We start from the raw sequence: 12,029 nt of genomic DNA, 5'->3' as shown, positions 1-12,029 counted from the left end.
CCTCACCAGCTCTCATCTACTTGTAATAGCTGCCACTCCCTACTAAAAGCCGGGGCAGTGATGACCAGCGTTGCAGTGCGTGTCCAAGAAGACGTACCTACCTTGGCTATTAGGATCCCAACCGACCAATAAAGCTTCAACGCCACCCTGTTCGTTCCCATTACAGGAAGGCGATCACCACAAGCGCCGAATAACACGGCAGGCACGCATGGCAAATGCGGGGAACCCCTGCCCGAGTACTGGCATGGCCCGCGACACCTGGCCTACATTACCCTACTACAAGTACTACCTTGCCCTTGACCTCCTTTATTTTGACTTGACCTCCCTCTCTGCCTGGTCTTCCTCTTGATCCATCTCGTCCTGCGTCTCAAGTCACAAAAATAGAGACGAAAGCTTGTCAATCGGCTCACATTGACCAAGGGTGTTATACAGCTTCTGACTATCAAACAAGACCCCAAGCTTGCTCACAAGAAGCGAAGCCGATTACCCTCTTGCCGCGCATGGCCCCGTCTATCCGTGGATAGACCTCATGTCCAACAACAAAGGAAACCAGATATCATGACATCTCCAACAGTGTCCCGTCTAGTCTAATTGCGACTACGACCCGTCTCTCGGGTCGGCGCTGTCTTCTACGAATTCCCCCCCAAAAAAAAGATCGCCATCTCCTCAATCATCGCTCGTCAACCTCTTTTTCTGCCGGAAGGCCCGGACGGTCTATAGCACACCCCGCAAGACGACACGTTTACTCGTCGTTGGAGGACTTGAACACCCATCGCTGGTTCTCGGTACCCTCAGCGAAAGGCACACCGAGCTCAAAGAGCCGGAGGACGACGTTCTTGAAGTCCTCGAAGAACAGGTCGTTGTCCTTGGCGTACTTCTCAACCCACGGCCGGAACTGCTTGTCCTGGATCAGGGCATAGTCGGTGGGCAGCATCATCAGGGACTTGGTAGTCTTGTCCTCGTACTGCTTGGGGCCGTCCCACTTCTTCCACTGCCACTTCTCGTCAAGGAGCAGGCGGTAGTAGTCGTTGGTCAGGACGGTAGGGGAGAAGGTCCAGGGACCCGAGTAGCCACTGCGGTCGGTGTGGCAGCGACCGAGGGCATGGGCGCCAGACAGAGCAACGATCTCCTGGTCGTTGAAGCCCATGCGGCCGAAGATGGCGCGGAGGTGGTCCTGGGCCTGTGAGGCGTCGGGGAGACGGCCGTCAGGGGTGCAGCCGGAAACGTCCTTATCGGACCGGCCGGGTCGGTAGGGGATCTTGGGGCCAAGCATCTCCTGGATGGCGCAGACACCTCCCAAGATCCACAGATCAGAGTAGGTGATCCAAGGGAACTTCTCTATTCAGCGGACATCACACGTCAGCCCAAGCGCCCACCGGAACTAATCGACCGCAGAACAGCTTGACACTCACGCTTCACAGGCTCGAGGAAGTCACGAGCGTTCTTCAGACCAGCGTTGGCACCGTGATCCGACTCGGGGGCGAAGCGCATGGTGGCACCGTTGCTGCCGCCAGTGCCCGTCTCCTTGTCATAGGTGCCGCTGGCGTGCCAGGCGAGGCGGACGAGGACAGGGCCGAAGCTGCCGTCATCATAGTCGTCCTTCTCCTCGAGGCGGCTGGCGATCTCGTTGTAGACGGCCTGGTAATCCTTCTGGGTGGCCTTGAAGACCTTGGGGACGCCGCCGCTCTGCTGGGTATACAAGTAGCCAGCACCGCCGCCGATGGCCGCGATACCGGCGACCCAGAGCCAGGTCGAGTTGGACGACTTGGTCGGCTCAGACGAGTAGGCGCGGCGGCCGCCCTGGCGGAAGGCCACGCGGGGGGCAACGGCGAAGGCGTTGCGCGTGCCGGTGCGCGTGGCAGTGCGGAGAAACTGGCGTGCTGCGGAAGCCATCTGCACGAGGGGGAAGGGAGACGTCAATACCGAGTTCGACCAAGCGTTTTGGCACGGGTCAAGATATGGAAAGGTGGTCACGATCTCTCGACGGCTACCCAGCTCGGAGATACCGGTTTTGGGCGGGAGTGACCCAGATTATGAAGCTCGGAACTTCGAACGAGGCGGCAAGACAAAACTCAAACTTCAAAAGCAAGTGGGTAGGGAGCCGAAACGTACCTTGAGGGTCTTGAACACAAGCAAAGATAAGAAGGGACAAGAGGTTCTCTATTCACGGTTCTAAGAAGCAGAGAGAAAAGAAAGGGAAGGGGAAAAGTTCATGATAAGAGGAACAGGAATGGGTTCAGCCAGGTACATAAACCGAACCGAAACCATCGGACTAGGCAGGCCGACCCGAGGGAGATAGAAGCGCAGCTCTCCCAGTCTGCCAGTCTGGTACCGTCTCCATATCTCGCCGAGCAACAAGGGCATTTGGCCTTGTCTCTCTTCCTCTCTCCCCAGAGCTTTCAAGGAACCAGATAGAACGCAGGTAACTGGCAATTGCTCTCGTATGATTGGACCAAGGGATTGCGCCAGCGACACTTGGGACACTTTGGACAATTCAGGGTCTCCACCCTCGGCGCTCCGAATCCACCTTACAGTGAGCGCCCCCACTGAAATGACCGCCCAGGAGGCGAATAAGCCCGCTGTGGTTGGCCCAAGGGCTGCTGAACTGGAGCCCGAACGTGCTCCAGGGGCGCCTTTCCCCAGTGACAAGACACTGTGGGACATGACTACTCCGTACCTAGAGCCCATTGACGCCTCCTCCGATGGAATCCGACGGGCCACCGCCACAGGGGACTTACTCGTCATTCTTTGTCAACTGTCCGTTAGCGGCGGCATGGGTCTTGAACATTTGTCAACCACATCAGATGGATCGCATTTTTTTGCCGTCGGCATTCGCCGTAGGTACTCTACAAGTTCTCTTCTGAGTCATATCATATTAATTTTCTATTTTTCTAGTCTTTAGAACCGACACTTTTCAGCTTGGCAAGTCATGTGAGTTGGCCCGAATTTCGCGCAATGGTCGTGCCGCGGAAATCTTTCAGTTCCTGCACGACACGCGCGCCGCAAAGGGGCCACTAGTAAGAAAAAGACGCCGATGTTCTTGTAGACTAATTCTAAAGCCCGTTGTCAACCACATGGCCTCGTTTTAACCCGCCCCCTTGGTTTATTTCTTGTACCTACGTTCATGATGACCCAATACGTAATGTGCCTGGACCCTGCAATGGCTCTTGCTTCACATGCTAGCTGGATCAATCGACGTCAAGAGCAAAGACGAGCGTAAATGAAAGAGAACATTGAAGTGAGACCCGCTACATGTACACAGCCGGACCCCGGGACGGGGACTCCGTTTTCGGATGCGGACCTGGTGTCGGCTATCAAATTGCGTTGCCAGGACGGAGAATGTTCGTCAAAGCGACGGGATTCAAGAGGCCTCAAAGGGCAGGCAGCAATCTGCACAATCTACATATAGTGTGGCAACTCTGTCTAGTCAGCGCCAGATCAGGAGAACACGGATCTCACCGGCATGGCTGCAGCAGGTTTGCCTGAAGTTTCCTACCTGCATACATCACCACTGCTCCGCACAACATCAGGAAGGGGGGGGAGGGGGGTTGTGCGTTTGTCAGGCAGTCTCCGTCCGTCGGACTCCGAGCCTTCCTCCGTGCCACGTCTCGTCACAGCTCCTCAAACATACAGTGTTGCTGTGCTTTCAGCACATGGAACTGATAGAAACCATATATCGTATTCTATAATAAAGCTCGCATTATCAAGCTCCATTGGTTTGCCACCTTCTTGGGCCAGACAGAGCCAGCCTAATGTCGCTCGAGTGCCGGGCCCATCCGCCGCGACACGTCCCGTCCTCCTCCCTCCGATCAATTACTTCCGAGAAAAAAAGAGCGCCCCGTCCCCGAACTTTTGAACAGAAGTCATTCATCACAGGATATCCACCCCAATATACTCTCAAAGACGAGTTTGCATATCCCCTTTTTGCCATGCAAAAGCCCCAACACACAACACCCGCCGTTTCTTCATCCAAGCCCCGTGTCATTGCCGATGCCAGGATGAGGGATATTGATACATGTATAGGAAGAAAAAGAAAACAGAAATAAAGTGTCAAAACCACAACCTTTTATGCGAGTGAAGGCACCGCCCGACGCTGCAAGGCGATCGATCAGATCAGCCGGCTTCAATGAAACTCTGCGGTTCCCTGAGCCTCCATGTCCGGATCGGCATGCAGCTGGTAGAAGCTGTAGTACCGTGCCTCTGCCTTCTGCCGGGTGGGCTCGTCGAGATCTCCGAGCGGGATGCCATTCTCCTTGGCACCGAGCTTGAGTTTGGGGAAGATGGCCACTGAAGGAGGTCTGCGGCGTGGGAATTAGTAAAGGCTTGACCTTGAACGAAGCGAGGATGAGGAAATACTTACCCAAACATCTCCCGGTCAACTTCCAAGAACAGCTTCATAGCGTCCTTGCCTCCTCTCTGCTGGAGGTAGGTCATGTACACCTCGGCCAGCTCCTTCTTGGCGTTGGTAGAGATCCTACTCTTGCTCCTCATCTCGTCAAAGATGTTTTTGATGCGCTCGCCGTGCTGGGCTTCCTGCTTCGCGTCGCTCGGCTGGGCCAGCTCAAAGTCCAGCCACTTCTGCCAGAAGTGCCGGCTGTCGGCGTACCACTGCACATTCTTGCTGAACACGGTGCGCGCGTCGTCAACGGAACCCTTAACCTTCCACAGCATGAACGCCCACTCGGTGACCAGCGCGGCCTTGATGTAGATGTCGACCTCGGGCGAGTCGATCTGTTGCTTAAACACCTCGATCGCAGCCTCCAGGCCGATCTGACGCCGCTGCAAGTTCGCCCAGGAGAGGATGGCCTCGACGCTGTTGGGCAGCTTGAAGAGAATTGCGCTATGCAGGTCCCTGGCGACGTCGACCCTACCGCAGCTCTCCTCAAAGTAGGCGAACTGCATACGGATGCCGGGCCTGCTGACGGGGACGTACAGGGTCGTAGCCCGCAGGTAGATGTTCCGGACCTCCTCCTGCTTGCCGGCCTGGCCCGACATCCAGCGAGCATATCGGAACCAGAACTCCTCGTAGAAAGCACACGTCACCAGACAACGCTCATACAGAGCCACAATGCGAGCGGCATCGCCCTCTGCTTCCTCGAACTCGAGGTACTTCCTCCAGTTGATCAACTGGGAGTGGTCGAGCTCGGTCACGTGGAAGTATGGCCGCTTGATCTCAGCTTCGTAGGTCCAGCGCTTGGTAACCTCGGCCTGAGTCTTAGTGAAGTCCTCGTAGTAGACGGCCTCGATCTTGGCCCGCACATCACGCTCCACCTCCAGCTCCGACTTGGCTACTCCATAAGGCGCGGTCTCGGCAACAACCTCGGCGCGCAGGCGAGCCACGGTATCCGAGTCTGCCATCTCCTCTAGAGGCCGGTCTGCGCACATTTGCCGGAAGCGCTCATAGTAGCGAGCATACTGGTGCATGGGAATATGGATGACGCGGGTGAGAATGGCGAAGATCTTGTCGTGAGCCTCCTGGCGTTCCTCATATTCTAGATACTTATCCCAGAAGGGATGGGCCAGGAAATCAAGGCCGACATGGCTAGCAGCCCTCTCGAAGAGCCTAGAAGACAGGTCAGCCTTGGCACAAGGACAACAAGGAAAGGACCAGAATCGGGGGAGGGTGGAAGGGAGTGCAAATACAGGAAGGAAAAGTTTGCCAAGTGTGAAGACATCCGTTTCCAAGCCAACCGAATGAGGTCTCGTGAGGATGAGAGAGCGACGTGGGAGCGAGGGAGAGCTTTTTTGGTATAGAATCATGCAGATCATGTTCTGATGGGGACAAAACAGAGCCTGGTTTTCAAATGTGAGAGCGATGCCCAGCAGGTTGGTGGCAGCCTGTAGTGTGTTCTCACCGTAGGAGTTGAAACTCCAGTGCCAATCCGTCTTATTGCAAGGCTGGGTCGCAAAGTCGCTCGCGGTGGTGGAGCTGTCTGTATGGTGTTACGGGGAAGGAGATGTGTGCCATTGTATACTTACTCTCTGACCAGATGGGGAACATGGGTGGTCTCCATCTTGAACGAGCAATATTCCGTCCATAAATCCACCGAGTTGGTGATGCTGGCGCAACCGCGCTCGTATATCATCTCTGCCGACTCGGGCCCTGAGATGTTGAACTCGAGGTCGGCATACTTCTTCCAGTAGCCGAAGAGTAGCGGGAACTTGAGGAGGAAACGGTCGTACGAGTCTCGCAGCGTCGACAAAGCCTGGGGGCTAGAATTCCTATTCAAGCCGCCTTCGAGCGCTTCGCAAGCGCGGACGAGCTTCTCCCAGTGCTCAAAATTGTCGGGTTCGGCTTCCTGCGAAGAGGAACAGCGAGTCAGCCAATCAAGGTCAATGCGCATTTCGAGGAGGCAAACAAGCAAACGACGTACCACTTCATTGTTGAGACGCCTAATCTCGGTGTTCTCCTCCTCGGAGCCACCAAAGTTGTTGAAATCACCCATGGTCGCGTGCGTGCTGGGTTGTGCAGATCCTCGGCACAGATCGGTCGCGTCGGCGAATACCAAAGCTAGCTGCGCGATTGCAGCCGACAGAGAGTGTCTTTGAGGTAACGGCGCTGCCAGGCGACTTGAGCAATCAGTGTTGTTCTCCCGCGATCTAGATGTGGCCGAATATGGGGGGCTGGTAATGTGCTGGTGAGGAGGAGTGAAAAAGGTGGATTTGGAGGCCTGGAGTGAACAAGGCTGCACGCTAAAACAAAGTCAGATATGGAAGATCTCAAGAAATTGAGGCCCACTCATCCACAGCTAGGTGCTGTTTGGCACGGGCCATTCAGCTGCTAAAATTGTGGATTACATAAGGCGATTCCAGATAAATTTCTCCAAAAGCTCTCTGGTGGAGGTGCTCGAGTTTTCCTCTCTTCTCCTCCATGGCTAATGATGATTTTCTTAACAAAAACAATGATAGGAAGAGGATGACCCTGATTCAGGGCGTGATCTCATCTTAAGTTTAATAATCTGAAGCCACTGAAGACCTGCCTGCTCGTCTTCAAGCGCGACTACATCGTCACAATGGTCCCGAGACTCTGAATTTGGCTTCCATATGGCTTGACCATGCTGTGTAACTTGCTACGTGTAGCGTAGCACCTACCTAGGTACACAAGCCGTGTGCAGAAGACAGATTCGAAGTTGTAGAGGCTTTGTAGCTGGTTCAATTGGCAACACGTCCTTTTGCGTGCATTGCTCCTCTCCTTTGCATCCGCCAGAGGACAACCCTTCGTAGCCCTACGGAGGCAAGCGGGAGTCAGAATAGTAGACGGAAAGTTCATCAGGAGATACCTAAGTGTTAACAATCGATATCCTTGCCATGTCCTTCCTCTGGAACTCAGAACCTTGAGGGGTTATCCTACTACCTCCCTAAGTCGCTTTCTAAGGTACTTCTGTTACTAGCAGCCCGTCAACTAAGTATCTAGGTAACCTGACCATGGATCACTTACCCTCTTGGCAGCCTGGAAACCCCGGCTCTCAGAGTTGCCCCGCCCCCAACCACTACAGCACCCACTGTCCAGAGCCTCAGGCCGCTGAGATAGCCTAGAACTTTGGTAGATCAGCTTAGAGCTGCACTGAGGGTCCCCGTAACTGCGTCATTGCTCCAGCCCAGACTAAGCCTCAATTCTCCGGAACTCTGAACACCTATCGTCGAATAATAAGAGACATCATTGCAATATTACATGCTTTTGGAAGTCATAGCCGACAGCCCCCAAGAGAAATATCTACACTTCTACGACCTTATTCTGGATACTTCACTCCTCGACTGCAAATGCGAGAGCTTTGACTCTGCTCCGTGGTAAGGCATGTGCCTTTGCGCATCCTGCTGCTCCCCGCCCATTCACTACGTTCCATGAAGAAGTCGCAGCATGGAGCATCCCCCAAGCTCTTCCCTCTGGACCGGCCAGGCGCCGGCTGCCGAGAGATCCAGTCAGCTGCTGATTCGCGACTATCCTCATCGAGCCATTGCGATAGCATCTCACTCTCACGCCCTCATCCTCCGCCATAGCTCCACGACAACCGAAGCCATCGCCAGTGGCTCCCTCGCCTCGATCCCTTCTGCCCGGACTCGCGGAGGCGACGGCGGCGCTTCGAAATGTATCGTCGAGTTCACGCCAACCTCTAGCTCTCTCCTCAGCGATTACCGGCCCCTTACTCCTCGGCCAATATACGGTACTCTAGGTCTGATATCGATCGACCGGGATGTCTTTTTGTGCGTTATTACGCAGGCGTCGAGGGTGGCCACCTTGCGGCCAGGGGAGACGGTGGAACGGATCTTGACGGTCGAGTTCTTCTGTCTCAATACCAACGCGTACGACGACGTACTGTCCGTGGATCCTTGGGATGTCAACGCGGACGCCTCCTCGGCTTACAGCCAGGGACTGAGTCGACGGGACGTCGGAATTGAGCATCCCTGCCAAGAGCTCCAGAAACTTCTCAGCAATGGCACGTTCTACTACAGTACGGACTTTGATCTCACCAACAGGATGCAGGACCGGCCTGTGGACTCGGCCGCTTTTGACATCGACAACTTTGACGAGTCCTTCCTCTGGAACTCGTACATGATCCAACCCCTCGTTCAGTTCCGGTCACGTCTTCAGCCTCCTGAGCGAGAAGTGCTGGATGCGTCGCGAATTCTCACCTCTGCTATCCGAGGGTTTTGTCTCACGATGGCTATCCCTCAGAGCTCGGCTCCCTTGAGGTCAACCAGATCGGGGATGCCTTCTTATCTCACCGTCATATCACGACTATCATGTCGAAGAGCCGGTACGAGATTCAACTCTCGAGGTATTGACGATGATGGGAACGTTGCCAACTTTGTTGAGACTGAGACGGTGTACTGGAGTCCTTCAGGGGTTGTATTTTCGTACGCCCAGGTTCGTGGATCGGTCCCTGTCTTTTGGGAGCAGACTGCCGGCCTCATACCTGGCCAACAGAAGATCACGGTCACTAGATCTGCGGACGGCACACAGCCGGCGTTTGATAAGCACTTTGAAGACCTGGAACACGCCTATGGTGCAGTGCACGTTGTGAACCTGCTCAGCGAGACGAAGCCGGGAGAGGCTGAGCTGAGCCAGTGCTACCGCCTCGGTATTCAGAGGTGTCCGCTCAGTCAGCGAGGTGATAAGTTGTCTCGTGATCATGCACTTCTTCAGGCCACGGAATATGACTTCCATGCTGAGACCAAAGGTCCACAAGGCTATGAAGCTGCGAGGCAGATCCGTCATTACATCGAGCACTCCGCAGATGGATTCGCGTACTATCTGGCACAGGAGGCTGACGACGCTGATGAGAAGCATGGCGCTCAGAACGGCCATCGCCGCTCTCTGGTGGTGTTACAGCAAGAAGGTGTCTTTCGGACCAACTGTCTCGATTGCCTTGACAGGACCAATCTCATTCAAACACTTATATCGCAGATGGCTGTGGAGGCTTTCTTGGGCCACAGAGGGGAGTTTGCCCCGTCCGATTTCTGGATGAGGCATTCGAGCCTCTGGGCAGACAATGGCGACGCGTTGTCAAGAACCTATGCGGGCACGGGAGCCCTGAAGTCTTCCTTTACTAGGCACGGGAAGATGTCTCTCGCCGGCGCGATAGCAGATGCTCGCAAATCTGCCACGAGACTGTATATCAACAACTTTGCCGACAAAGGACGCCAGAACACGATTGACATTCTCCTTGGAAGGATATATGGCCAAGCTCCAGTCGTGCTATTCGACCCTATCAACGACTATGTGACCTCGGAGCTCAACAAGCGTAGTGGCGAGTTCTCGTCATCAGAGGTCATCAATATGTAAGTACTGGTCTATCAACTACCAATTCTTTGTCCGGGATACTGACTCAGACTCAGGTGGGTTGGAACCTTTAATTTGAACGGTCGTACAGATGGCATCAATGAAGATTTGTCGCCATGGCTCTGTCCACCCATATTGGAGGACACACAGCCCGAGATCTTCGCCGTTGGGTTCCAAGAGATCGTGGAGCTGAGCCCACAACAGATCATGAATAGCGACCCCCGTAGGAAACAACTGTGGGAGGAGTCCGTGAAACGGACACTGAACAAGCGTGCTCAGGCTATGGGCGGAGAAAGCTATGTCCTCCTACGGAGCGGGCAGCTTGTCGGCGCAGCGCTATGCATCTTCGTCAAATCATCGATACTGCGAGAAATCAAAAACGTGGAAGGAAATGTGAAGAAGACGGGCATGTCGGGGATGGCCGGCAACAAAGGCGCCGTGGCGATCCGGTTCGACTATGCCAATACCCATATCTGCTTTGTGACGGCGCATCTCGCAGCAGGTTTTGCGAATTATGATGAGAGGAATCGCGATTATGCCACCATTCATCATGGGTTGCGGTTTGCGAGGAACCGGGGCATCGACGACCACGACACGGTCATATGGATGGGAGACTTCAATTACCGGATTGGGCTGAGCCGCGAGAAGGTGGACAACCTCATTGCGCAACGAGACCTCGAACGCCTTTATGAGAATGATCAACTCAATCTGCAGATGGTGGCGGGACTGTCATTCCCCTTCTACTCCGAAGCCAGGATCACTTTCCTCCCCACATACAGGTTCGACATTGGCAAGGACTCGTATGACTCTTCAGAGAAGCAGCGTATTCCCGCTTGGACGGACCGGATCTTGCGGAAAGGCACCAATCTTCGACAGCTATCATACAACTCGGCGCCACTTAAGTTCTCTGATCACCGGCCTGTATATGCGACCTTTGACTGTACGGTTAGCATAGTTGACGAGGAGCTCAGGGACAGAATTCGGCGGCAACTCTACGACCGACGCAAGCTCGAGGTCGGTGATGCCACGGCCAACCTCAATACAGCCGAGGACACGGACGATGAGGATCTCATAGGCTACGACGCGATCGAGCCTGGACTCCCACCGGCCAGCTCTGACAGACAGAAATGGTGGTTAGAGAACGGCAAATTGGCTCGCTCGACGGTGACGCCGCCCAAACCTCCGTCGTCGGCGTACTCGACAGTGTTGAACCCCAACCGTCCGTCGAACCCTTGGGCTGCCACGGATGAGCCTGACTGGGTAGCAGTCCCCAGATCAGAGTCTCGGCTATCATCATTCTCCAGTATCTCGACGTCGCCTTACGAGCACATCAACCATTCCGCCATCCTTTCCTCTTCCGCCAGCAGCCAGCCGCCGCGCAAGCTCCCGCCGCCCTACGACCCTTCGGGACTGCCCGCCAAGGTCGGAAGGCCGAATGGGTTGGAAGGGCAAAATCAGATGCAGGTCCAGCAGAAGCAGGAGGTGCCACCACCTCCACCCCCTCGTCGCCAGACGGGGACTCCGTCCAACAAGACGCCGACCTCAAGTCAGGCGTTGCCAACCCTACCATCGAGGACTCCCACCATGCCGATTATGCGAGATGCGCCTAGGTCGACACCCCAAGCACAGTCTAACGATCTGGCTCCCCTGCCTCCGCGGCCTCGGTCCGCCACATCGTCTGTGTCGCAACAGTCCACCACAAAGGCCAAGTCGCCGCCGCCCGTGGCTAAGAAGCCCGCGCATCTCACATCCCTCTCCCCCGTCAGCACGCCCACCCTTCAGCAGGGCGCCGACCTGGGCTCATCAGCACTGCCCATACGTGCGCACTCGCCTAGCGCATCGTCGGTCGCTTCTTCTCGTGGGGGCCTGGGCAACTATGTGACGCGTGACGAGGAAGTCAAGCCGCCGCGCATGCCGCCGCGTAGAGTAGGTACGGCAGAGATGCCGGCTCGCAAAGCGACACCGGGTGCGGGGGCTGTCGGCTTACCAGGCATGATACGGAAAGAGGAGGAGGCAAGGTCATCAGCAGCAGCAGCGGCACCGCCGAAGCTGCCGGCTAGGAAGCCCAGCGTTCCGGTGCATAAGAAGCATGTGCTGGTTCCGGAAAAGCAGCAGCAAAACGGTCAGAGTATGGATTTACTAGGTGACGATACAGGGGCTGGCAACGTGGGAGGCTGGGAGGCGCTGAAGCCGACTTGAATGGGCGGATGGATGGCTAGGCGGTTTGTGTATCATCTTGTATATAACT

General features: G+C 55.4%; 4 protein-coding genes across 4 annotated transcripts; 2 read left to right on the top strand and 2 right to left on the bottom strand.

Annotated features, from left to right (window-relative positions):
* Positions 1–742: 742 nt before the first annotated feature.
* E0L32_003595 (uncharacterized protein) lies at positions 743–1,893 on the bottom strand (the record flags this gene model as incomplete). The annotated part of the gene is made up of 2 exons (XM_031137913.1): positions 743–1,338; positions 1,413–1,893. 2 exons carry the CDS (start codon positions 1,891–1,893, stop codon positions 743–745), a joined length of 1,077 nt encoding a protein of 358 aa, XP_030998365.1.
* Positions 1,894–2,551: 658 nt separating this feature from the next.
* On the top strand, positions 2,552–3,089 carry E0L32_003594 (uncharacterized protein; the record flags this gene model as incomplete). The annotated part of the gene is made up of 3 exons (XM_031137912.1): positions 2,552–2,837; positions 2,896–3,017; positions 3,060–3,089. The coding sequence occupies 3 exons, from the start codon at positions 2,552–2,554 to the stop codon at positions 3,087–3,089; spliced, it is 438 nt and encodes a 145-aa protein (XP_030998364.1).
* Positions 3,090–4,123: 1,034 nt separating this feature from the next.
* Positions 4,124–6,446, bottom strand: E0L32_003593 (uncharacterized protein; the record flags this gene model as incomplete). Its single annotated transcript, XM_031137911.1, has 5 exons — positions 4,124–4,298; positions 4,361–5,563; positions 5,609–5,929; positions 5,980–6,299; positions 6,375–6,446. The coding sequence occupies 5 exons, from the start codon at positions 6,444–6,446 to the stop codon at positions 4,124–4,126; spliced, it is 2,091 nt and encodes a 696-aa protein (XP_030998363.1).
* A 1,412-nt stretch (positions 6,447–7,858) lies between these two features.
* Positions 7,859–11,980, top strand: E0L32_003592 (uncharacterized protein; the record flags this gene model as incomplete). Its single annotated transcript, XM_031137910.1, has 2 exons — positions 7,859–9,780; positions 9,838–11,980. 2 exons carry the CDS (start codon positions 7,859–7,861, stop codon positions 11,978–11,980), a joined length of 4,065 nt encoding a protein of 1,354 aa, XP_030998362.1.
* Between the last annotated feature and the right edge of the window lie 49 nt (positions 11,981–12,029).

Source organism: Thyridium curvatum, assembly GCF_004353045.1.
Source record: "Thyridium curvatum strain D216 chromosome Unknown NODE_16_length_530760_cov_82.129700, whole genome shotgun sequence".
NCBI lineage: Eukaryota > Fungi > Ascomycota > Sordariomycetes > Thyridiales > Thyridiaceae > Thyridium > Thyridium curvatum.
The sequence above is the reverse complement of the archived record's forward strand: the minus strand, read 5'-3'. Positions and strand labels throughout refer to the sequence as shown.